The following is a 26,079-nucleotide window of genomic DNA, read 5'->3' as shown; positions in this document are numbered from 1 at the left end:
GCAGGAGGCGGGGAAGGGCGGGGGAGGCGGAGAGCGCGGATTGAGCCCTCCCGGCTGCCGTCGCCGTGCTCCCTCCCCCTCCCCGCGGCCCGCCCAGCAGCGCGGCTCGCCCGGCGGAGCGCGGAGCGGAGCGGAGCGGCGGTGCTGCCGGGGAGGCGGCGATGTGAGTGCCGGGGCCCGGGGAGGGGGTGGGCAGCGCCGGCCGTGCGCTGGGCATAGCTCCCCCCGCCCAGGGGCCGGGGCCGGGACCGGGCAGCGCAGGGTGGGGGCGGCGGGGGCCGGGCCCGGTGCCCGCGGGGAGGCCTCGGGGCAGGCGGTGACCCGGCCGCGGCCCCCGCCTCGCTGCCCCTGGTGTTTCCCTCTCGCCCTGGTCCCTCTGCTCCTGTCTGTCCTTCGCCTCCTCCCGGTTGTTTGCTTCTGCTGCGCTTTCGGCTTCTTATCTCTCCCCGACACGCCGGGTAGGCTCGGCTCCTGCCGGAGAGGGGCTCCTCCAGGCGGGGCAGGGCTCCGGGCCCCCGCCGACCCCGGCCTCCCTGGGCGCCTCCGGTTCTGGGAGGGAGCCGCGTATCTGCTGCCCCTTTTAAATGTTTCAGGAGGAAGCTTGTGTTACTACTTGGCCACGTTTGAGGGGATAAAAATCCGAGCTTTGGGTATTATGAACCGAGAGTGTCGTATGGATGGCGTCTGCTCGGTTATGTTACTTTTCAAGGTGCTTCCCTGCTGGCGAAAAAAAAAAAAAAAATAATAAAAAATTAACCTGAATCTGATCATAAATATCTTTAGGAATCTTTCTGTGGGGAAGTATGTCATGGTTAGGTGGTGTGAGCCTGTCTTGTAGGCTAGTACTGCATACAGCAGTGTTCTTAATTTTAGTTATTGCTAAAATTATACCTGAACAGTTTCTTGACCTAATTTATGGTGCTGTTTTTTTCCTCTCCTAATTCTTATCATATTCCTCCCGACGTAGACCATATCCTTCTTTTGCATCTACAGCAGCAGACCTCTGCTCTCAGGAGATAGCCCTGGCTTAAGGTACTGAACTTGAAGGCTGACTCAGGCATTTTACTTTAGGTTCCCTGAATAAGGAAGAAACACACATCTGTGGAGTTCAATTTGCTTCTCAAATGCCTGTTTAGGATGGAAAGAGTGGCAGTTTAAAGATGACAGTGTCAATCTGTTGACATGGAAAGCTTTTGTCAATGGAAGTTAGGGGAGATGAGGTCTGTTGGACCCTCCATACATGCTGAAGGCTGCCTGCCCTGTCATCCTTGTTCATTTCTCTATATTGTTAAAAACATTTGTAGTGTCACCTTTCGAGTTACATCGTTTACAATTTAGGAAAGAGATCTGGCAAAGCAGATCCAGGCAGATGATCTTCAACACCCAATACAGGTCAGACTTGGCAACTTCTGCAGGCAGCTCAGATTGTCTTGTGGAACATTGCTTTATATGTTGTTGAGAAGGAGTTAATACAGTCATAAAAAGAAGCAGCTTCTCAGGTTGTAAATTAGAATTTACAGGATTACCAGAAATACAATTGAAGGCCGGAAGAGCAAAACTCTTCACGGAACTGCCCTTGTTTCACATAGAAGAAACTCCCATCCAGTACTACTCTGTAGGACCCCACATAAAGATGTATATTCTGTAATATATTGGGCCCACAAGCTCAGGTCAGGCAGGACAGCCTCCTATACTAGATGTGTCAGGGATGCTTTTTTCTTGAGCCCTCATTTTTAAATGCTATTTTGTTAAAAATTAAGGGTACATATCTAAGAATTAGGGTAGGTTTAGTGCACTATAAATGAATGGAGCTGCTGTGAATTGTTTGGGAGTGTGGGTCGTTAGAGCCATGGCACTGGGAGCTCCTTTACAGTACAAGAAAACCCTTTTGTGTTTGGCCTCCTTCCCTCCTGATTTTCGGGTTGCGTTCTTGGATCTTACCAATACTGGGATATTTCAATTAGAATTACCTATGCTGGAATGGCTTCTCATGTGGAGGAGGGCTTGTTGTGAAATATATGTGATTTTTTTTTTTGTGCTTTCTACAGAAAGAAAAACCTTTTAAAGAAGCATTATTTCTCTTTAGAAGTACACAATGTTCCCAAATAGAATTTTTTAGTATTTCTGAACACTATGTCCTGTTGAGTGGCTGTTATAGAACAATTGTAGGTATTAAAACTGAACAAAACTGCTAAGCATGTGTGTGATGTTTTTAGGCTTATAATTTGGACAGATACATCCCTGTCACAAACCCATCTGCATTCCTGCCAGATTTCAAGTCTGATGTTTTAGAAAAGAGCTATTGAAAGCAAATGCTTCCAGATTTTGTTTGCACAGCCAATTTTTTTTTTCTCCATGGGTTCAGAACCACCTGAAACAGTTGGGTTTTGTTTGTTTGTTTTTCTCCCTCCCCCCAGCCTTTTAATTTCAGCTAATATGTGGTAAGAGCCAAACCCTCCAGCTCACTGTCAAAGCAAAGTTTGGAAAAGCTGTCTCAGCTGAAGACAGCTTCTTTCTGAGGGTTTCTTATGCTTCCATATATACAGAAGGCTGATTGCAGCACCTAGTATAATGTTAGTAATACTCTTCAGTTGTGAGGAGAAGCAGCTCAAGGCCCTGGACCTCCAGTATTGCTGGAGTTATTCTGCAAGTTGCCTTCTGAATGTTGTCAACAGAACCTGTCCCCTCTGTGTGCTCTCAGGCGTGTGGTTCATGTGCTGGAGGGCATAACCCAGGCATGGCATCTTAGGCTGCCTGATTCTCATGGCTCAAGAAATGAATTCTGCAAAGTAAAAATACCTGAGCTTCTGAGCTTTTTCCCTGTTGAAATAGTGAGTGTGGTGAGTGCTGTGAATGCCAAGTTGCTTCGTGTTGTCCTCCATCTTCTCACTCCCTGTGAAGTTTTAAATTAATTTCACAAATCTGAAAATAGTTTAAACATGGATGCTGTTTGCACTCTGCAGCTGTTTGGAGCAAAGAGTTTGTAATTTCATTGAAGTTTCAAGAAAATAGTTTGATGTTCACTCCCTCTTTTACCCCTTCTTTCTTTTTAGTCCACTGAACTGTTGCACATTCTGCCCCTGGGTGGTTTGACCAGCAAAAGTTGAAAGAAAATCACTGTTCTTTAGGAGACATTTCTTGCATGTTAGTACAGGATTTCCAGCTCTCATGGAAAGCTGACAGCAGTGTGTCCAGAAGTTGCCCAGTACCCCACTTTATTGGGCACCCCACGTGCCCAGTAGCAGGGTGCCAAGCTGACTTGCTCAGCCAGCCGTGGAAGGTCAGGCAGATGTTGTTGGAACCCTTCCCAGAAGGTAGAGCTTCACAGTAAAACTTGCACACCCCCGGGTGAGCAGAATCTGTGAAGTACTTGCAGCATCTCTGTGTGGGGTCTTGCTTCAGTTGCTGCATCTTTCCAAACATGCCTCTTGGGTTTGCTCTCATTGCAGAACTGTTGGTGCTTTACAGGCTCTATCTTTGGTAGATGTTATTAGATAGTTATTTAAACCAAGCCTCCTCTTTTTTTTGCATGACATGAACTGAAGTAGAAAACCTTTTAAGAGAATTACTCAGTGTATAACATTCTTCATACTCATAAGTTGCAGAATTGGGACCAGAGGAAATGCATGATTTAAGGTTCCCAGGATATCAAGTCTTCTGCACAGAGTATAATTTACATTTGTTTTATATGTAACAACAGAGAGCCAGCTCCAATCTTTATCTACACCAACAGGAGATGAAGACAAGAGGCTTCTGTCGTCAAAACCTGGATTTGTATTAAGTCCCATGTGTGTCTTCACGTTCTCCAGCACGAAGACTCTGTCTCTCTGTGTAGCTAGAGTGGTTTGCAATAAATGTGATGTCCAGGAGCATTTAGGAAAGAAATCAGTGGAAAATATAGCTGTGCAAATACAGCTCATCACACTCTCAGATCTCGACTTCTGGTGACTGCAGCTGTGCGGTCTTCATTTGAACACTATACTTGTTGAAGAGCCAGCCCTGTTAGGTTGAGCTTGGAACAACGCAGATGTTGTTGCACCTCTGAAACGTGCAGTGAGGCTCTCTCACAATTTGTGTTTTCTGTCAGAATTGGTCCATTGCTTTTGGAAGGTCAACCCATCTTTTAGCTGGAAATTTATCTTGGATGATGTCGAAGGATTTAGAGACAATTTTGGAGCTGCAGCTCAAATAGGAAAAAGGACCTTGAGGTTTATCTGAGCTCTGAATTTCTCCCTCCCAGTCAGCTGCTTTTCTAGCCAGAGTGTTCCATTTCCTGGGCTTGGCCTTAGTACATTTCAAAATATAAATCTCAAAAGCCTTTTAATTAAATCTGTGACCAAGTTTTAAAGAACACCATTTACAAATGAGTGGATTTCTGTTTAAATCAGGGGGAAGCCTAGATGCTTCTTCCTAGCTTTCCAGAAAATTGCTTGAAAAGCTGTGCATTGCTAACACAGTCCTGCTTATAGGTTGCTGTATTTTTGCAGAGCACATCCATCATACTTTCACTTTTAAATAATTGTAGCCTCTTAAACTTTTTATTTTTTCATTAAGCACTGATGGGGGAGAGTATTTTGATACCTGCTTAAATTTCAACAGTTGCATCCATTAGGTCCATTTCTGTTAGGAAAGGTCTGTTCACACGTATCGTAAGATACTATGGGTGCTAGTATTGTGCATGGTAGAAGCTTTGTTTGTATTGAGTAAAAATATCAGGGAGTATTTTCATTGAGCGTTGATCTTCAGACAGAAGACAATGATTCATTTTTTGGATGGGTCTTTTTTATTGTTTCTGAACTGTTTTTGTTTTGCCCTGCATTCTTTTTCATTTTAACTTAAAAACCTGGAAGCCTGTTGCTGCAATGTGTTCTGTTGAACCAAAGCATTCCATCTGTTGCTGCAAGCCAGTGAGAAATGGCATTACTTCTGCACGAGCCTGGTCTGGCATTACAAAGCAGTTTTTGATGAAGAAATAGCCATTGGAGGGGTTGTTTGTTTTATTGTTAAATACTTTTATGTACTAACTTTCGAGTTCTGAAGAGTCTTCCCCAAGTTTCCACACATACACAACTTAAATTGCGTGGCTCAGAAATATTCACATTTTTACGCTGAAATATCCAAACAATTTACTGCTGTGTCAGAATCTGTTGTAGGTTTCCCCACAGTAGCTCACATTGTCCAGAACTGCACCTTTGTGTTGCTAAACTCATTGTGTACAATATCCAAAGTACACTTTGACATTAAATTGAAATTTTACACTTAGTAACGTTTGTTGTATGAATCTGTATAAAAAACAGTGCAAGTTGCCCATTTCTGACAGTTCTGTGTTTAATTAGGGTACCCAGAGCTGCCTGTTTATCTTTGGCTTGCACTGCCTTGTATTTCTGGTCCTTACGGCATCACCTCCATTGTGAAAATGTTGCAGTCTCTGGAGGTCAGATGTGCACAGTCCCAATCTGGAACTGTGCTTTAATGGGGCACAGTAATCAATATAGATACCCTTGCTTGCTCCCCATACTTTGTTTAATAAAATAAACTCTTGGCACTCAATCACCCAAGAAAGACTCAATTTAGTTTCTTTAGTTTTACATATACATACATAAAAAAGACCAAACCTGTGGCTTTGATTATTGTTTCAGATTATAAATCTTTTTTTTTCTCTCCCCAGGGCCGATTACTGGAAATCTCAGCCAAAAAAATTCTGCGATTACTGCAAGTGCTGGATAGCAGACAACAGACCTGTATGATGGTCTACCGTATTAGATCAATAATTCTGAAATACTAGGAATTTGAATTACAGGCATTTAACATCACTTTTGATAATGATCTCTTGATGCATGAAATTTGTTGTTTAAAAATGCCTTTGTAATACTTGGGGTATTTAAAATATGTTACGTGAGAGCCCAAAACTGCATACAAGGTGGTGTGTGCTGTTCTACTTGGCAGTACAGATAAGAACTGTAATATCTGATCCTGCTTTTTCTTCAGGTTCTGTAACTTAATACTTGATCTGTTTTGAAACCTTTTCCATGCCTATTCCTAGCCTTGTATGCAAGTAGAAAGCAAAATCTGGCATACGTGGTTTATATACGGTAGGCCTGGTATAGCCAGCACTGTAAGCATTTAAAGCAGATTTATTTGATTTCAAACAAGCCACAGAAACATTACAGGCTTACAGAAAGGTGTTTCTGACTCAAAAATGCCTTTTGCAGACCACTAGACCTATTGGTTTCTTACTTTGAAATTAAGTTCTGCATTCCTGACACAATGCCAGGGGTACTTCTGGAGCTGAGCTACATCTGTCTTACAATTAGATACCTGCAGTTCAGAATGACACGTGTGAGCTAATTGGTTTAGGTTTATTCTTGAAGTTAGTAAAGAGAAATACACATTTAAGGGGGGGATTTGGGTAACTTACAAAAACTGTCTTTAAATGAGATGAGTCATCCCCTGGATGTGCATCGTGGGCACATCAGTTCATGTGAAGACATTTCAGGGTTACTAGGTCAGGCTTAGGCACCTAACATTTGAACACCTAAATGTGCTCAGATGTTTTTTGTGAGAACCACAAGAGGACTTCCACCTGTAGAGCTTCTGAACTCCTTCGAGTTCCTAAAGGCTCTGGCAGCTTTTTGGCTTGCAGACTGTTCTACTGTCCACAGTTACCCAACTCTCCCACCTTGCCTTTTCCCCTCTCTTTCTCAGATTTGTGGACCTGCAGACTAGTTTTAATTTCACGGGATATCTGTGAAATGTAGCATAATCTAATTAAGAACCTTAGCTAATGTTTGGAACTCTAAATAAGCTGTATGTTTTTTTAAAGTTTGCACAGAAACAGGGGGTAAAAAAAAAACATGAAGGGATGACAGCTGGAAAGATAGCGTAGAGAGGGAGCCCAGATGACCTGTTATTTGTCTCATATGTGTGCTGAACAGTAGTATTTTAAATTTTATAAATACAGACTATGAAATTTCATTATACCATTTTGAAGTCTTACTGATTTTTCATCATTTCTATGTTCAGCATTTCTCAGTGTTCCCAATTTCCTAGAGCCACTTTATAGTGTTTGCTCTAAGTATCTTCAGAACAGGTTACATTTAGGCTTCAACTAAGTTTAATCTAACTAAACTTTAACTAACTCAAATTAAGTACATTAAAATTGTTTCTTGTTTTTTTTCTCGCTTTTAAGAGCATTGATTTTCATGAAAGAGGAAAGAATCATAAAGAAAATGTGGCAAAAAGAATTAGTGAGGTAACTCAGATATCTTACTTGCATGAACACTTTTTAAAAATCTCTTTTATTATCAGACTTTTAAAATATATTCTCTTTGGTTTGTTTTTGTTGTTGTTGTTTGTTTGTTTTAGATTAAAAAGAAAAGCTTGGAAAAAGCAAAAGAAGAAGAAAACATGTCAAAAGAATTTGCAGCAATGGAGGAGGCAGCAATGAAAGCATATCAAGAAGATTTGAAAAGGCTTGGAATTAAGCCAGGTAGTTCATATAGCTGCCAAAGGTTTAAAGACAGAATTGAAAGAATATTGAGTAGGATTTTTTTTTTTTTTTTCATAAAGTAGGTTTTAAGAACATGAGAGGAGATCCCCAGGGCTGTGTTTGCTCATTTAGGGAAAAAAAAGGGAAAAAAAGGAGCCTGCAAATTGCCAGTAGTAGAAGTTGCAGTACAGATGCAGTATAGAATGTTTTTAGCTATGGTGTCCTTTGGTCCATGGAACAATATGATTTGGAGTAGAAAAATTGAACATTGTGATAACAAACAATAGGCTGTATTGGTGCTTGAAATCAGCACTGCAGCTTCCCTTAGTTAATGTTACATTTCCCTTCTATTGAGTAGGAGAGGTTGGGTTCCCACTGATGTCAAACAATGCAGATGAGAATCTTCTGCTCAGCTTGCAGTTCAGCAAGTACCTTTGTTCTGTTTGTGTGAAGACACACTATCCTTTTTAAAAAAGCTTGTAGTTTCCAGATCCTGTAGAAGTTATTTTTTTTATAGCTCTTCTAGTTTCTTTTTTGTTGTTGATTAGTTAGACCACATTGGTCCTTACAGTTTTTCTCTTACGTTACTCATCTTTTTATATTTGGACTTTCTTATGACACAAGAGTATTGCTACAGTGCCAGATTATTTCAATTTAATATTTTAAGTTTACCTGCTACGAGTGTAGTACTACTGGGTGAAAATACTCAGAATAACAGAATTTTCTATTTGCTGTCGCTCAAGAGTGACTAATATTTAAGCTCAGATAATTATTCTTTTTTTAAAAGAGAGTATTATTTTCTTCAAGATGATGTAGGTCCCAGTTCGACACAGAATAAAACACAGACTAACACAGTGGAAACTAAAGGAAAGAAAGAAAAGAAAGAGAAGAAGGAGAAGAAGGAAAAGAAAGAGAAGAAAAAAAAGGCATCTCAGGACACCTCAGTGCCATCAAAAACGAAGGAGTGGGTGCAAGGATTTTCTCCTGAAGGCTATACATATTACTACAACACAAAAACAGGAGGTAAAAACTAGTGAGGAGCAAATGCAGATACAGTTATTGGATATAAATTAGAAAATACTATCTGTATTACTTTAATCTTCTGCTTTCTCAGTAGTAACCTGATTATTAAAATGTGAACATTTAGATGAAATTTTGATATTTAACATTCAAGACTTAGGCATCCAGAAATTCAGACTGGTTTTGCTGTTTGTTGGTAATGGGGGAATGCAGTAATTCCACAGATTCTGGAACTGTTTAGCCTTTCAGAGGTTAAGTACACAAAAGATAACTGTGTTCTTCCGAAAGAAGCTTTGTTATCAGGAATGTGAAATAAGTTGATTGTGCCCAAGTAAATGATAGAGGTTTTGGATTGCTGTCTAATTGTTTCTTTCCACATTTACAGGATTTATCTGACTGACTTCTGTTGAGGAGCTATGTCTTATGATCTACCTTAGAGCATAAAAGCAAGCCTCTTTTATGATTAATTAGAATGTTACAAAATTCCTTATAAGTTTAAGGACTGACAGTAGGGATTTAAGTATTTACCTTAGTCTTTCTTCATGTAAGATAACTTATAAAAGGTAAAAATCTTGTGTGTTTAGTTTCTTCTGGCCTTTGCTACCATTGAAAAACAAAACCAAAACCAAGCCAAACCACCTTTTTTTGTACCAAAATTCTACCTGTGTATCAGCCATAGTGGTTAATCTGAGTAAAGCCAACTGTAATTATGATAATTTGGTTTATTGTTCATACCATAGTTTGATCAAGAATTATTTACATTCCAGTGAGGTGTGTCTGTAGCACATATTTGTAATTGTGCACACATCAATGTCATACCTTTTAGATCTGTTTTTTCTAAATATTATTGAATATGAACAGAATTGAATGATGGATGAATTTTTAATTTTTTTTTAAAGAATCACAGTGGGAGAAGCCTAAAGGATTCCAAGGCAACTCTCAGAACTCACAAACGGTAAACAGCATTATTCATACTTTTCTTTGTCCTTGTAAGCATCAGAAATAAGCTAAGCAATTTGGAGGTCCTCTGATTGCAAAAGTTAAATTGTTTACTCCTAGTAAACTTAGGAAAACAATTTGAATAAATAGAATACTTTATGATGTATTTGATGAAAATCTAAAACAAACTATACAAATCTTTTTTGGCTAATTTGTTTACTAAGGGAAGAGAAGTGGTAGTAGTGGTGTGTTTTTACAGGATATGCTTTTTCAGTGCTTCAGCCTGTGAAACTGAAAGCTTTGGGGAAATTCTGAATAAATACTGTTCAACCTTTTGTGAATTAAATTTAAGTAAAAAATTAAAAATTACACATTTGAAATAGTTAACACTTCTTTATCTTAAGAAACATTGAGATTGCATTGTCAGGTAGTAAAAAATAATACAAGCATCTATTTTTTCTGTTTGCTTTAGGATAAAGTTATGTAATAATTGTCTTTTTCGTGGATTTCTTATCGTCATGAACATATGTGCAAGCAATCTTTTAGCATATTACTGTATTTTCTTAATTGAAGGCACTGGAAAACTTGCAGAATAGTCCTAAGACAGAAAGATACTTTTTTTTAATTATTGTTGTTGTGGTTTCCCCTGCTACTTGCCACCCAGGATTTTTGTGCTTTGCAACCTTAAAAATAGGATTTTTACAACACTGATGTCACATCTCCCCATTTTCAAGCTAGGTGTCATAGGTACAGTGTGCTTTAAAGTCAGTGTTATCTGGTAATGTTGGATTTTGTGTTAGAGATCAAATAAGCCTGGCCTATTCAGAGCGTTTCGACGTTCTGCAGCTCCATGTTGTCGCTTCTCAGAAGGCAGCCTACGTTTGGTACTGGGTTCCTTGCAGTCAGAGGAGAAAATGGTTATAATTGTTTATATTTTCAGGCAGTTGTATAAATTAACAAAACGTACATGAGATTTTGTATTTTGCCTTTTGTTAAGGCAGTGTTTTATCTCAGATGTGTAGGCTTTTCCCATCCAGTGTTCATTCCCAAGAGACTGCACAGCTCGTGTCAGAGCTGCCCATCAAGTGCTACTCTGGCTTTCTGATTCCCTTATCCTGTGGTTTTGCGCAACTTGTTAACCACCACTTCAACTTGTATCTTTTCAGTCAAGGCATAGCTTTATCAGCCAGTCTTCCTGTAGCCTGCTACTGGAAGAGGTAGTCCTGTGACTAGCCTTGTGTGGTCCATTGGTGCATATTTGCCCTGATAGTGACCGCATCAGAGTTTAGTTTAGAGCTTTGTAGGCTTATGCCCTTGCACCAATTCTCTGGGTAATCAGAGAAATGCTGGTACGGGGAAGGCAGATGGAGGAGAGGAGGTCCCTTCTTGGCAACAATTTGAAGTTGGCTTAGCTATATCATAAACACACACCTTCAGCCTCGCATATCTCTAATGCCACATGGCTGTATTTTGCTGTTCCTCCCTCACCATGGTCAGTGACTTTTAGTTATTTTCGCTACTGCTAAAAACAGGTATTTAATTGCTCCCTTATTTAGTCTGAGCTAAAGATACGTGAACATTCCAGATCTCTAACAAGGACTCATTGCCCACAAACTGAAGGGCATGCTTGCAATATGTAGTGCAAGTGAGATTCGCAGCCCATCCTTTTTTTTCAGCATGTTAGCTTGCTGGTCAGACTTGGTAAAGGTGGAGAGAAGGGAGTAATGAAAAGGCATGTTGAAAACTGCCTTCAACTTCAGTGAGATTGACATCATCATGCATTTACGTAGTATGGTACTTAATGTGTCTACTGTCAAGTATGTGCTGAAAGCCTCTAAGAACATGGACTAAAACGCTCAGGATTGAGCTCTTAACAAAAAGTATAGGTTCTATTTAAGACTAGTTTTTTAGTCCTCTTCCTACTTACATAAAATAATTCTTCCTTTTGCTTTTGTGGAAACTAGCCCACTGAAACTTTTGAAAGAAAACCTTGAGAAGACTTGCTCACAGAAGTTTTTCTTGCCTTTGCCTGCTCTGAACCTACTGGAACCATTTTTCTTGTTAACAGAGCAGATCTGAGAATTTTAACTTCTGTTTTTGTTGTGTTATTTAAAAAAAAAAACAAACACAAAGTTTTAATAGAGTACTAAGCAAATGTATAGGTGTGCGTGTGCAAAAACCTATCTATACGTGTATGTGTTTGCATACACATTTCATATTTCATAGGTATTTATTAATTAGAAGGGGAAAAAAGTGCTTTGTTGAAATTTGTTCTTTACTCAATAAGTAAATTCATGGCATGCATTCCTGCAGAGTTTGCTTCTTTAATATTTTTGGTGAAGACCTACTTTGAGATAAATTTTAGGAGTTTTGTTTTTGTCTGCTTATGTTCAGTTTGTGACAGTACATATTGCAACTGGTTTTCTGTTGCCCTCACAAGACCTTAAGACTCCCAGAGACATTTTTTCTTGGTCTCTACTTAAAACAATGAAAAAAACAGGAAATAACAAGTTCAGGTGTTAATACTTTGGAAAATAAATAACGTGTAACATAATGGCCTTTATGGCTTTTATCATAATGTGAACTGTATAACAGCCTTTACTGCTTTATCCTGATTATCCACTGTGGGAAAAAACTGTCTGTGTGCATTTGCCATACTTTTAAGCAATTCAATCTCATTTGAGGCAAAGGGAATACTTTCTAAAAACTTTAGGGCTTCAAGCTTTAAAACAGTAAAATTATCATAAACTAAAATGTTGAATAATCTTGTAAGTGATACTGTGGCTGATCCTTAAACTGTTTTGTAATTGGCTCCTAAATCTTTTTCTCAGGCAGGCGAGTGGGTAGAAGGTGTCACTGAAGATGGTCATACCTATTACTATAACACACAAACAGGAGGTAAGGAGAGCTTGTTTTCCAGTTAAGCTGTTTCAGAATAGAGGGTTTTCAGAGCATCATTTTGTTTTGCAAACAACTGCATTTTAAGGCCATTACTAAGTTTTGCATTTTTTAAGCTGTTATCTACTTGTTGCTTAAATCAGTTCTGGCTTTATAGCTGTGTTGTCAATGTTTGTACATTTGTGCTTCATAGGTTTTTTGAGACATTCAACTTAAAATTCTAAGATATGGGTTCTTATTTTCTACATGTATATTGAAATTATAGTTTGGAAACCAGAAAGGGGCAGGGGTTTGTTTTGACAGGTATGTAGGACTGAGTAAGAATCTCAGCTTTTCCTCTTGCCGACATGTCATTCATAAGAGAGTCCTGAATCTTACCTCCTACTTCTTTCCTCATTTTTTTTCCCTACATGGGGAACTTTGTGGTGACTCCCTCAGAACACGCATCTGTTTTCTGAATCTGTTAAAATCATTCTAAGGTGAATGATGCCTCTCTGGAGAGCAAGTGGTTTTATGCTGGCTATGAGTTTTCCTTCTGCTGTTGGGTATGAAGTGGCATTCCTGACAATGCTAAGAATAGGAAGAAAAAAAACAGCAAAACTTTTCCATTTTTCAGCATGCCACTCCCCTGCTCAAATGATTTGTGATTTGGGTTTTTTTATTATTATTATTTTGAAAGGGAAATGAGATGTTGATTATTTTTAAACATTGCCTTCTAAGTTCATATACATGTTATGCCTTTGGTTGTATTTGTTTTTAAAGGTCTTCATGGCTACAACACTCACAAAGAATGTCTTTGTAATCATATTTGGTAAAATTCTGGCTTGTGAGATTTTAAAGCGATCCCTTATTTTTATATAGCTGTAAATAGTCTTGGAAATGCTTGAAAATTACTTGTCAGTTCTGTTAACACTAATCCTATCCACTGAAGACAGGACAAATTGTTAACCAGAGGGACTGATGTAGTGTCTCATCCCAAGTGTGTCACTGAAGAGGCCGGTATCTCTAGGCTTAGCTCCTGCTACAAGTCCTGCTTTGGGAGGTTGCCCTCTGCTCAGCTGGCTATGCATGACACCTAGGAAAGTGAACCCTCTCAGTTACTGGTCTAAAGCTGCTTGGCAGCAGTACCCTTAAGAGACTGTTTTCTTCATTCAAAGCCACCATTCCCAGTTTCTTACACCTCTACTTCTTCAAGATACATTTAGAAACATACCTGTTAAATTATGTTTTCAGTTAGGGATTTCTTTGGAAACAGACAAAATAATTGGGAAAACAGTAGTTTTACTACATTTGAAAGCTTAAACTAAATTATAGATTGAAAGTTGGTGTATTTTTGCCTTATTGTTACTAAAAGCCATTGTAAGATCTTTGAGTCAACTTCTATTTAAGTATTTCCTGTAAGTATATTAGCTGGAATCATACCTTCTCATTGAAAATAAGGTCGTAACCTGTAGATACTTTCGTGTCTTTTCAGGATAATGTTTATGTTTCCTTGTTTACTTGACAGCTCTTTAATTAGAGACCTAATGTTACCAAGCCAGGTAGCACAGGGAAAGTGTTTATCTGCCTGGGCACCTGAGGCTGGCAGTTATCATTCTTTACCTTATGGTGTCTTTGTAATCAATGGACAACTCAAATCAAATAGGCACCTCTAGAGGACAATTCATTTGTCCTGTGTTAGGATGAGAGGGATTATGTTCTTTTGGACCACACCTTGCTGTGCGTGATATTTTTCTTAAGCACTAATTACAACAAGCTTTATGAACAGTGAACTCAGCTGTCATGACAGTATCTCTGCTGGGAAGTGAAGTGTTACCTTTCTGATTACGTTTTCTAAAACAAACATACCGAACAAAGGCAAAAGCCTTGTGCTAAATTATTTGCTGTATTTTTGCATAAGGCAACAGTGTTTCTGAAAGGTAATGTCATCAAAGCAATAACAGATCAGAATTAGAAATATAAATAATGTGGTTATTCACATATCTTGGACAGTATCCACATGGGAGAAACCAGTTGGTTTTGAGAAGAGTCAACGTGATAAGCATTCTGAAGAGCTTGCAGGAACAGATTCCAAAGAGTCTGAATCAGACTTGGAAGACAGTGAAAATGAAGCAGACAGTTCAGAAACAAATATCAAGGTAAGTCCTCCCTTCAAATTTATTTTATATATAACATTAATTTTCTAGCATAGATAATTATCTTTTATCTCTTGTGATAGGCTGTGCTCCTTGTAATGAGGTTAAACCGCATGACTGAAAGCAGAGCTTGGCACTTGTTTGAAGAGTAAAATGAATCTTTTTTCAATTATTTGGCCCATTAGTCACACTGTTTCAGGACAGAAAACATGATCTTTCCTTCAGCCCACCCAAAGTAGATTGAATCTTACAAGAAATGTGATGTTCTCTGAGAAAGGTCACTGTCATCTCTGCAAAATAATCCACATATTGACTTGGATTTCAGTGTGAGGACATGACTTCTAACCTTCAGTGGTAAATTTGACTGCCCGGAGAACTGGGACTTCAGGGAATGCCTTTGACTGAAAGTTACATGGTTGTAGTTTCCTTATTAATTGAGAAAAACATTGGCAGCATGTTGTACAAAACCTGTATCAATTATATATTTTTGTCTTCAGATTTAAAACTTAAGATAAAAGATGTGATTATGGCTCTGGTTGGGTGAGAATTTTTTTCTGAAATGGGTAATACAGAAGAGGTAGAGACAGTTTAAATATAAAATGTATTCATAGACTGGTGTTAATTCTAAAATACATATTTTTTGTATCACTCTGTGTAGTTAAAACTACTACTTGGTAGTAGCTGTAAAGCATGTGTATCTGCAGGCACAAAAAGCTGTATGTTAATGTGGGCTGCTTTTTTTAAAAAAAAACATGCTTTAAGTTTGCATTGGCTACTCCTTGCTAACTTCAGCCTTAATAAGTGGGATTTTCCAACTTTTAACTTTTAGTAACATTTAAGATTTTTTTTTTTAACTCTGTATGTGATGAAGGCTCCAGGAGATAAAGATTTTATTACAATATGAGTTTATTGTTTCAAGTTATTCTTGGTTGAAAAGTATGAATAGTAGACAATAGTAAATAAAAGATGTAAAATAAAGCTACATTGTGTTTTTATTTAGGCATTTTTGCTTAAGGTGGGTTTTTTCCTCTTTAGAGGAAAGGAGATAAAGGTGAAGAATCAGAGGAAGGGAAAAAATCTCCCAGAGCTAAAAAGTTAAGTCCTTATGGGAAATGGCGACCAGTTAAGTCAGAAGAAAGTGTTGATAAAGAGGAGAGTACTTCAGCTTCCCAGGAAGCCTCCAGTGATTCACCTAACAAGACCAACCCTTACGGAAAATGGAAAGCACTTAAGGAGGAAGGAGAAGGAGAAGAAGAAGAAGAAGAAGCATGGTGAGGATCTTTTAACTCTATTTCTTTTCACAGTATTTTTTTCCAGAATATTTGTTTTCAGAGCTGAAGCTTTTTCTTCTGAATTCTGGCAGAATTAGCACAGCAGAGATTGTAAACATAGCCCAAATGCAATTATTTCCACAGTGATTACATAATAGCTTTGCATGGCCAGATAATAGTGGTGTTTTGGTTTTAGTGTAGAAGTTCTCCATGAGTACAAAGTAAATTAAAGTGATTTACAGGATCCCTGTCATCCACAATTATTCTGAGAGGCTGAGTATTAACTATTTAAATGTAGTTACTCTAAGCTTATGGTCCTTAACATCCTCTCCTCCAACAATCTAGTTCAGCTGCCTCAGGAGCTCTCATGACTGTTTTTTGAATGGCTTCCAGCCTTGCAGTAGCACAGGCAGCTTTCTCAGGGCCTTTAGCTTCCACCCTAAATTCTATTTCTTTCTGCTGAGTAATTTGTTGGGCTAAGTCTGGCTGCAGTTTAACATCTATCTTGATCTTCTAGGGCCAGAAGCAACCTGATCTTTATCATACTGGGTTAGCATTCCTTTGAGTTCCTTCCCCATGGGATCAATAGTTGCTGACATAATGAGTATGCTTTTTTAGACTCTGAGCAATGTCTACCTAAGCCTGGTATGTTTGGTCGAGTTATTTCCACAGGCAGGGAACAATTTCCCACTTTGTGGTGGTGTGCTGACTCCAGCTGTTCACTTGAAGGACACAGCCTAAAAAACACGTCCAATTTTTTGTCTTACTTCCACCTGGTATTGCAGCAAAAGACTTCTGCTTGAACTGGTTTTCAGGTTTTTTTGTTCCCTGATTTCCCTCATTTCAAAACAAAGTTAAGCAAAACCAAAACAAAATCCATTACAATCTCTTCTGTTGTCACTATGGGTAAATATTAGAAGTTCTTACAGTGTGGTGGGAGACACTTTCTACAATGATTTAAATACGGAGATCGAAGACAAGACTTGTGTAGTCTAGTTATGCCAATTTTAAATCTGGAAGCTGTCTCACCCCCTCCCGTGTCCAGCCAGTGTACTGCAGATGTTTTCATGAGATGCATCTGATCAGGAGTGGTTTGTTTTGTTTTGATTTACTGCTTAATGCATGAGAGGGCTCATTTTCTCGTGCAATGTTCAGACCAGTATTAGTGGTGATCCTCTCCTCCGGACCTGGTTCTCCCAGCTTGGGGTCATTGGCTGATCTGGTAAGTCTGTTCTCTGTTCTGTCATGCAGACCTTCAAGGGTGGATGCCTGCAGAAAACTACATAGTAGCATTTTGGCAGGGAACTGTTGCTAATTACTCACTGACTACTGTCTCTCAACATTCTTAGATTTATGTACTGCAGTCCTGTTATCTTCTACAGGACTACTGATGTGAACAATGCTTGGGCCATGGTATAAGCTCTGTAGAGAATGAGGTCTTAGTTTTTTTACTTTTCATACCAGCCCACACAGAAGAAAAAACGAAGAACATGGGGGTTTTCTTTATGCCTGTCATGATGGTGGTCTTGGCCAGAAACTGCATAGAGCTCAAAACTGCTTTGCCAATTAAATATGGGTGTTACTGTCTGCGGTACACCATCTTGTTTTCTCCATGCAGATTAACCCTTTTATGTTTTCCTCTCTTCTCCCAGTGAAAAAGTGGACCTGGAGCTTCCTAGTACAGAGAGTGAGAGTCTACCACCTCCAGTGGTAGAGGTTCCAGAAGATGATACAGTGATATTTAAAGAGAAGACAGTCACCTCCCTTGGAGACCTGACCGAAGGGGTGCCAACATTTAAAAAGAGGAAATTTGAAAATGGAAAATCTAGAAACTTAAGACAAAGACTAAGTGATCAGTAATACTTAACAAATAAATTTAGATTCTGTTTAAGCTAGAGTGAATCAAGAGTTTAGTATTTTAAACAGGCTTTTATAAAGAAAATGTTGGATAGAAATTAAGGATTTATAGGTATTAAAACATATGTGAGTTGTAATATTTTTAAATTTTATTTTGATGTGATTGATTTTGGATTGGAATTTGGTGTTTTATTACTTATGCAATATTGTAAATACATTTATTTTTTATTTTAACCATGCTATCTAAGTTTGATTTGCTCTGTGTTTGCTGTTTTAAACATATCGTGTAAGGTTTTTTACTCCTTTTCTAATTACTGGAGAATTCAGTAATCCTTAATCTGGCAAAAATTATGCAGACCTTTTATTTTTACAGAGTCAGTGGCATGTACTAGAGAGTAAAATCATCCCCCAGGATTGGTTATTTGGAGTAGCTTGCTAACTACTGAGTAAAAATATGATGCTTACTAACCTTTGGCTCTTAGCTTGCAAAAGAGTAGGTGGTGAGAATGCCAACATATCAAGAAGATCATTTGAAAGCTGTTTTTAGAGGAGTTAGTCGCATCAGTGCCACTCATTTCAAGTAAGAAATATCTGCACATGCATGATAAATGTATTAAACCTCTGCAGAAGATTTAAACCTGTTAAATCTTAACTTTTAATAACAGCACCAGAGCCACCCCCATTAGAGTAGGTGTTTCTCTGGTGTCTTCCTGTTGTGTTTTGCTTCATTATTGTCTCTACTTGAATTTTTCTTTCTTTTCACACATGAAGTTGCGTTTTTTTTTTGTTTTTCTTTTTGGTTTTTTTTGTCTTCTTTTTGTTTCTTTCTCTGTAAAAAAACAGTTGTCTGATACTTTAATGAAAAAAATATTCTGAAGACCTGGCCCTGCTAGAGCATACAGCACCCTTTTTGAGGCCAGTGGATTTTGTCTGTTGATATGAGGAGTGCGTTGAATAGTTGTGGTCTTTGCTGAGGGGGCTAAGTGTATTGAAGCTTAATCATTCTCAGTACCATAGGAGAGGAAAACAAAATATGAATAAGTAGAGCTGATGACTGTGCTCTCCAAGATGGCTTGGACATTTTCTTAAGGATTGTAGATTTGTTTTCGTCACTTGGTGGTGGAATTGGTCAGCATCTATTGTTAGCTGTGTAAGAATACAGCTATGATCATTGCTTCTCTTGGTATCAAACAGTGGACCATAAAGGTTGAAATTACAAAGCCATTCAAAAATATGTCTCTATTTCCAAAGCTCACAGGGAGAGTCTAAGTCAAAAACAGAGGGTGCAGTGAAGACAGTTATCAAAGTCCAACTACAGCAAAATAGACTTGGTAACGGCTGAGCTTGGACTCATGGAGAAAATGGCTATTAATCTGTCAGATCAGCTGAGAAAGGAGTGCAAGACAGGGAATCTGGTTTATCACGTCCTTTTTTCTATTCTGCAACATTTTCTCTGTGTGTAGAAAGTAGTTAAGTATTGTATTTATTCCCACATGTTTCTTTGTCTTCATCAGGGTTGTTGTATTTCTTCTGATGTTTGTTTTGAGGAATTTGAAAGTTTCCTGCAATATCTAGGCCTGGATTGTCATTTAGAGATGCAGGATGCATGCTGGATGCTCTCACAGTCATAGATGCAGGCATGTACAACTTATATGCTACATGAAAGACCTCACATGCAAGGCTAGAATAGAAATATCCTTCCTAAGGTTTCTTTAAAAAGTATATTTTTCAGGTTTTGTTTTTACTCTCCTCTGAACATTACTCCAGCAGCAAGGAGTTGCTCTAGCTCAAAGCCTCTGTGCGTTTGCAACTACTTTATACTCATTTCTTCCCAAACAACATGAGTATTGCCCTTCAGCTAAGAAGCTTTTCTTCCTCTTGAATCCATCATGTCTTTTCTAAATCACATAAAGCATCCTTGTGTGACAGCACCATCAGTGCTCCACTAGCACTCTTCATCCATTCCAGCCTGAGTTTGCCTAGGCTCTGTGTTTGAAGAAGATTAAGGCCATGTGTGATGTCACTAATACTTCCTTAGCATATTGGAGAGAACTCCTGATACTCCCCTAAACCACATCTGCCTTTCACATGACTGCATCATGCTGTGTGCCGTGGGTGCCCTGTGATTTACCAGTACAACTAGCTCTTTCTGCTCCCTTGCCATTGCCAGCTGCTGTGTTAACAGCTGACCATGCTTTCCTTTCAAGCACTTTTTTTTTCTTACAAATTTGTTTTGTACTGCAGTACTCATCCTGCTTCTGTTATTCCAAGCCTGAAATTTCTTGACATCTTTATAATATCTGTAAAATAATTTTACTCTTTATGAGTATAGTTTATACACCAGTATAGGGTTTTTTTTGTAGGCTCCGCTTTTAATATCCTCTGAGGAAGACATCTTTCCTCTTTTAGTGAGTGCATCTTTCCTTAAAAATGTTTTCTCACATTGAAGTGGTCCTAGGCTGTAATTTAACATACTTATAACTAAATTGCTCAAGCCGATGTTTAAAAACATTTGCAAATAAAAATGTTCAAAACTTGTTTCCTTGAGGAGCTATTGTTAGTTGTAATATGAACCAAAGGTCTTTGTCAAGCACTGTGTTTAACAGATGAACCAAAACGTGTATTAGTTGAAAAGATTAAATGTTTTCTTTGTTCACTACTAGTAAAGTTAATTTAAATACCATATGCTTGATTTTGCTGATGTAACTTCTAAAGCCTGAATTTCAGAAAGAAATACAGTTCTTCACTCCCTAATACCTCTGAAAGTCATTTTCAAGAGAGACCAGCTGTTTGTCCTCAAGTGTAAATTATAATAAGGGCCAGTTGAACAAAATTTTATACATCCAAAGCTACTGTTTAATTTTGCACCATACTGACATTCAATTTCCTTATTGTGTATCTAAACCAAGTATTTTCTATACAAAAATACTGTCTTGTGTGAGATTTAAGGCAGATGCTGCTTTTCCAGGACATCTGTTCTGCTTTTTTCTTTCCCTCCTGTGCTATCACCCTGCAAAATCTTCTGCCTTTGGAATTTGCTGTAGGATTCCTCTAGGTATTACCACAGTTATGCTCCTCATCTACTAATCCTCCCTTGGGCTGCACTGGCTTTTGACAAATGAATGTTCCTTTTACTGTTTCGGAAGAACAGTGTTTTCAAAAGAAGAGTCTTCTCAGACTAATCCATTTTCTATCATGCAGCATGTTTTTATCTGCTTGCCTGTTTTTACTGCAAGCTCCTTGAATGAGGGCTAGATGCTTGGCTTTAGAGACTGTCAAAGACATTATTACTAATATGAGAAGAAGAGTTGGAGAGAAAGGGGAAGCCACTGCCATTTCTGATCATTATTTCTTATGTGTGGTTTTGAGCAAGTAAATTCACAGCTTTGTATTTTTGTTTCCTTGCTTCATCTGTCACCTCTCTTGTCTGTTCAGAAAGCTTAACAATACACGACACTTGGCTTTGGGGTGTGTGTTTACAGTAGTGTTGGCCTGAAGTCAGTGATGCTGTTAGAAGCAAACATACAGCATATACTGAAAATTTCTGTGATAGGCATCTGTTATGCTAGGAGCTGTGCAGTCACCACCTGCTCAATTTGACCTGATTTGTAGAATAATCCTTGTTCCTGTTTAGGCTAAGCCAAATTTTAACCCTTCACCTGGGAATCTGTAGATTGAAATCCAGACTTTCCCAGTAGGGTAAAAGTCTGTTTCTTCTTTGACCCTCATACACAAAATATTTTCTGTAGCATCATCCAATCCCAATATTTGTATTTATAAGGTAGGAGGACTGGTCATGACATGGATTTACGTTAAACTTGCTAACCTATGCATGTATAAAGACATTTCTCGTTAAGGATGTTATTTCAGTGCATATTTTGGTATCTCAGAAATGGAGTAAAAAACTACTCTATGCTGCTTGGTTTCTTTTGGTTTGCTTGTTGAGTTATGCCTCCTCGGTTTAGTTCTTTTCTTCCTCAAACTGTCTTCCTTCAGTATTCCTATATATGCAAAACTATGTATCACCACTGTGCTGCCTTTCTAGCATCCACCTTCACCCTACCCCCCTGCCCACCAAGATCTCTGGAAAGCTTGATGGTGTCACGTAGGCCCCTGTGTCTCCAGATCCCAGCTTGTCCTGAGCGCTTCTGCTGCCTGTATCATGCCTTGAAAAAGTACAACCTTGCTGATTTTCTGACACCACGCAAGCTATTTCAGGACCAACCACATTTGCTCTTTTGGTTCTCATGACAATTTGTTTTCCTGAGACAGATTTCATTCCATGCCTCCTACAGGGTTTGCAGCCCTTCAACCCTTTCACTTCCTGGTATGAAAGCTGTCCCGTGTGCCTCCTGCTCTGCTGCAGCAACCCTTTGGTGCTGGTTTGTCAGCCCTGTCCCTGCAGTATCTCTTGTATCTACCTCTTAGGTCCTCTTACCTTCTACCTGCTAAATTATTTAACTTAGAAATTATGTTAACCGTTTGTGTGATTGATTAACAAATGTAGCTTTGTGAAATGTTTTGGGATATAAGCTTGAACAAAAGTTTCTGTACAAACAAAAAGTGTTGCAAATAATAAAAAAGGCTAAATTTGCCCAAGAGGATTCCCAGAGTAGCTCAGCTCAAGCAGCTTAGATTCTACCTGTAAAAGCAGAAACACCTGCAGACAGTGTTCTACAGACCCTGGGCTGAAAAGAGTGGATTTTAACAGCTTGCTTAAGTGAAGATGCAAAGAACAGAGGGGTGATTGAAAAGCACTTGTTCTAGTTCATAAGTATTGTCTGCAGAGTTAAACGGCTGGTTTCTCTTGAACAGCTTCTCAGTTGCAGTTACACAATGTTGCAGGCTCTTGAAGTGGAGTTAATATGAAAATACCAAATAAAGCTTTAATTTGACCAGTCTGTATTCCTGTTGTTCATCTATTCAGGGGGTTTCAGACAACCTGAAATTTATGGGTGCATGTTCTCTTAAAAATGGGGTCCGTGACATATATAAATGAAAATAGGTGTGTAAATATGGAAATGCTTCTTAAAATAAATACTCATATTTTGTGGTCACCAGAATAGTGCCCACAGTAGAGCATTAAAGCAGTTACTGGAATTTGTTTTATTCTGTGCATCAATTGTGAGTAACAAATGACCCAGGTTAAAATGTTGAAGTAAAATTCTTAACAGAGCTCAGGTAAAGTTTGTTGTAGTTAATATTTAGTAACCTTGAGGATATAGCTGAATATACAAACTTTCTGATGGTAACAGATGGTGATTCAGTAGCCTTCATATTTGCTGGTCTTAAGAACGATGAGTAATGACCTGAGAGTTAGAGATATGCACTTTTTTAAAAGGTGGGGAATGCATGTAAATTATTTCATAACATTTACTGAAAAAAAAAAAAGTATCTTTTTGTAAACATGATCTGGCAACTTTTTTCTACAGAAAATGAAAAAAATATTCAGCTATATTAAGTAGCTAGAAAAATTAAGTTATGATCCAGGCACACAGTTCTGCCAGACTAGGAAATAAGTTTCATTGCTCACAGCATTTGGTTGTTGTTTTTTTTCTTTTAACTAAATGAGAACAAGCAGCTTTCAGATTCAAGTGAATAAATTCCTTTGTAGTTCCAGGATTTCCAAGACATTCCCTTGTGTATTCTGTTGATGATGAAATGAAAGTAATCAAGGTAAGGTATCAGGGCTGCACTTCTTAGGCAGTGGGTAAGCATCCATCTTCACACGCTCTTAACAAGGGCTACTTCCAGGCTAAGCTTTTGTCTGGCTTCCTTTGCTGGGTGAGAAGCTACAGCTTGAGGCTTCAGCAGAGAAATGAAAGAGATCCAGGAGCTATGTTTCATGTCAGTCAACAGGCGGTGAGGGGAGATGAAGTTGGTGCCTTGCACCAGCTGCAACATCACATCAAGTGTAAGGTCTCAGGTATGCACATGGATGATGGTGAGGGAAAGCCAGGCAGACCCGTGGTGCTTCGTTCTGCTTGTTGTAGCACTGTTCGACAAGCAAGACGCTGCAGGGGGAGGCTGTTCCTGTGAATGAATCTGTTCTTGCTCTGCTCTCCCACGAATACTTGTGCTGTTCTAAGGGGCTTTGCTACCTTCCAAAGAGCTGCTTTCCTTTTCCCCCTTATCATAATTTTTCCTGCTAATGGTTTCACTGCTGAAATCAGGGGTGCTTGTGGGATCTGAAAAGCCCGTTTTCCAAGTACTCCATCCTGAAAATACCTCAGAGATGGTGTTGCTATACCCCACATCCCTCCCTCGAGGACAAGTGCCAGCACACAGCCAAACCCCATCACAGTCTGTCAGCTCTTAACCTCCCACAGAAGGACTGTGGTAGAAGAATGTAAAATAAAATATGGTTCCAAGTAATATCTTGTCAGTTAGGAGAAAACAGTTTTAAATAATGCTTTGTCAATGAGGAGAAGCAAATATTTCTGTTTTAGTAGGAGTGTTGCAGGCAATGACCTCCAGGTAAAAGGGGGTCTTCTCTGTGTCAGATTCTCTGTGGTAAGTGAGCATAGCTGTATCTTGCTTTCATATACAGGTATGAGCAATTGCAGGATGAGCTTAGTAAGGCAAAGGTCCTTCAGAATGTACTGGACCAGGCTGGGAGAAGGGATTTAGCTGTTAAATTTCAGTGCCTGTGCTGGGGACATCTAAAATCATGGGGAACTGCCTTCTGCTTTCCTCTTTCTCATCACTCTACACAAAACTCTCAACAACAAAGAAGGGCTACAGAAAACTCATTAACTTCATTGCAAATACACCTAAGGTTCTGCAGTCACCACATAACCATCCTTCTTCCAGTACTAGAAGTGAGGCTCATTTTTTAACTGTTGAAACTGTTTTTCATAGTAAAGAACTTCAGAGGCATAAACTAAGCCTAGAAGTACAATCTGATTATTTAAAAGGCATACTTTGTAAGAAGTTTCTAAGATTGTTTGAGATAATGTAATTAAGAAAATTAATTGGTTTGCATCATGAAAGTGACCATGGTAATTGGATAAGCACGTTAGCTGGATACTTCCTTGCTACAACTAACTGCCTGTCAGGACTGCACAAGTATAAGCCGAGTTGCAGATTTTCCTGGAGGTCTCTTTTTTCTGAACTCCTTCAAGTAGTCAAAGTTCAAGTGTGCCAATGACTCTCAAGTCACACAGTAATGTTTCCTGATTGACTCACAGAGCTATACATTTAAAAAGTAAAAAAGGCAAACCAAAACTAAAAGCTTTCGTAATTGAGCTGCTGGAAGCAAGTCAAAAATTGTCAGACAAATAACCCAAAAATAACTCCAGAACTGAGAGCTTTTTTAAATTGTCACATCCAAGGCAAACATAAAGAAAAGTTTTTTCACTTTCTTCACTTTTTTGCCCCCTCCCTGGAGGTGTTCAAGGCCAGGTTGGATGAGGCTTGTGCAGCCTGGTCTAGTGGGAGGTGTCCCTGCTCATAGCAGGGAGGTTGGAACCTGATCATCTTTAAGGTCCCTTCCAACCTTAACCATTCTATGATCCCATGAACTGATTCTTCACATGCAAACCATCACGCAGAGCAGCCTTATAGCATAACCTAGGAAGAGCAGGATAAAGAGAACAAACACCATGATCTAGCAAACCAACCCAGTTCAGGGGAGCACTTGCAGGTTTTTGAGGGACAGGAAACTTGTGAGTGCTCCAGAATTGCTGCGTGTCGCTACTGGCTGCCTAGGCGCACACGCCTGTCAGCACACTGCACAACACGTGCTTTGGTGAAAACATCAGTGCAAGTCCAATAAGCCAAGTGTGCTGTACAGGTATCTGGATTGCCCTCAGAGACAGGGATTGCCCTCCGACAATCCCAAAGACATCAAGGCAGAAATGGAATTCCAGAGCTTCCCGATTTACTAAAATGCATCTACACCGTGAACTTGTTTTCTCCGCCACGCAGGGAGCTGTCTGTTATCACTGCTAAACTCCTTCCAGAATCTCACCAACTTAATTTAAAACTAGAACATGTGCTTTTACACTCCCCCACCACATGTGGTCCAGACTGTCCCTAAACTGGAAGAATGGCTGGAAAAAGCTGACATGCTTCTCTCTGCCCCCTTGCCTGAGATCACTCCCTTTGCTTTTGTTATATTCACTCTAAGAAAAACAAAGCATCATACACAGACTTGTTTTTAAGGGACTAACTTTAGGAAGCTCACCCAATCAATGGATAAAAATAAGAAATATTCATGAGGTCAGATTCTAAGACTATGTTTGGGGAGCTTATGTGCTTTCACATGGAGAGGAACATGTCCCACCCCCAAAACAAAACTTGCACAATGTACGACTTCTTCCTTCTCCATCACCATGATTCTGTATCTTTCAAGCTGCAATACGGCAAAGAGAAGGACCAGCTTAACAAAGCCATGGGGCCAGGACACTAGGTATGAGCCCACAGTACTCCAAGCTTGGTCTTTCCTGCTAGGGCTGCTGTAACAAAT

At 39.1% G+C, this 26,079-nt stretch overlaps 1 protein-coding gene across 1 annotated transcript; it reads left to right on the top strand.

The window, feature by feature from the left end:
* Positions 1–45: 45 nt before the first annotated feature.
* On the top strand, positions 46–22,504 carry WBP4 (WW domain binding protein 4). The gene is made up of 10 exons (XM_051644132.1): positions 46–163; positions 5,669–5,741; positions 7,190–7,252; positions 7,366–7,489; positions 8,297–8,512; positions 9,409–9,464; positions 12,280–12,346; positions 14,339–14,484; positions 15,517–15,752; positions 17,405–22,504. Coding segments are annotated over exons 1-10 (1,191 nt in total). The 5' UTR covers positions 46–161; the 3' UTR covers positions 17,613–22,504.
* The last annotated feature ends 3,575 nt before the right edge of the window (positions 22,505–26,079 follow it).

Source organism: Apus apus, chromosome 1 (genome assembly GCF_020740795.1).
Source record: "Apus apus isolate bApuApu2 chromosome 1, bApuApu2.pri.cur, whole genome shotgun sequence".
Classification (NCBI taxonomy): domain Eukaryota; kingdom Metazoa; phylum Chordata; class Aves; order Apodiformes; family Apodidae; genus Apus; species Apus apus.
This window is presented reverse-complemented; position numbering and strand designations above follow the sequence as displayed.

Excerpts from the sequence above, each read along its gene's own strand:
- WBP4 (XM_051644132.1), top strand. Across the intron at positions 9,465-12,279 it reads ACTCTCAGAACTCACAAACG|GCAGGCGAGTGGGTAGAAGG; the intron begins GTAAACAGCATT and ends TCTTTTTCTCAG. Across the intron at positions 14,485-15,516 it reads GTTCAGAAACAAATATCAAG|AGGAAAGGAGATAAAGGTGA; the intron begins GTAAGTCCTCCC and ends TTTCCTCTTTAG.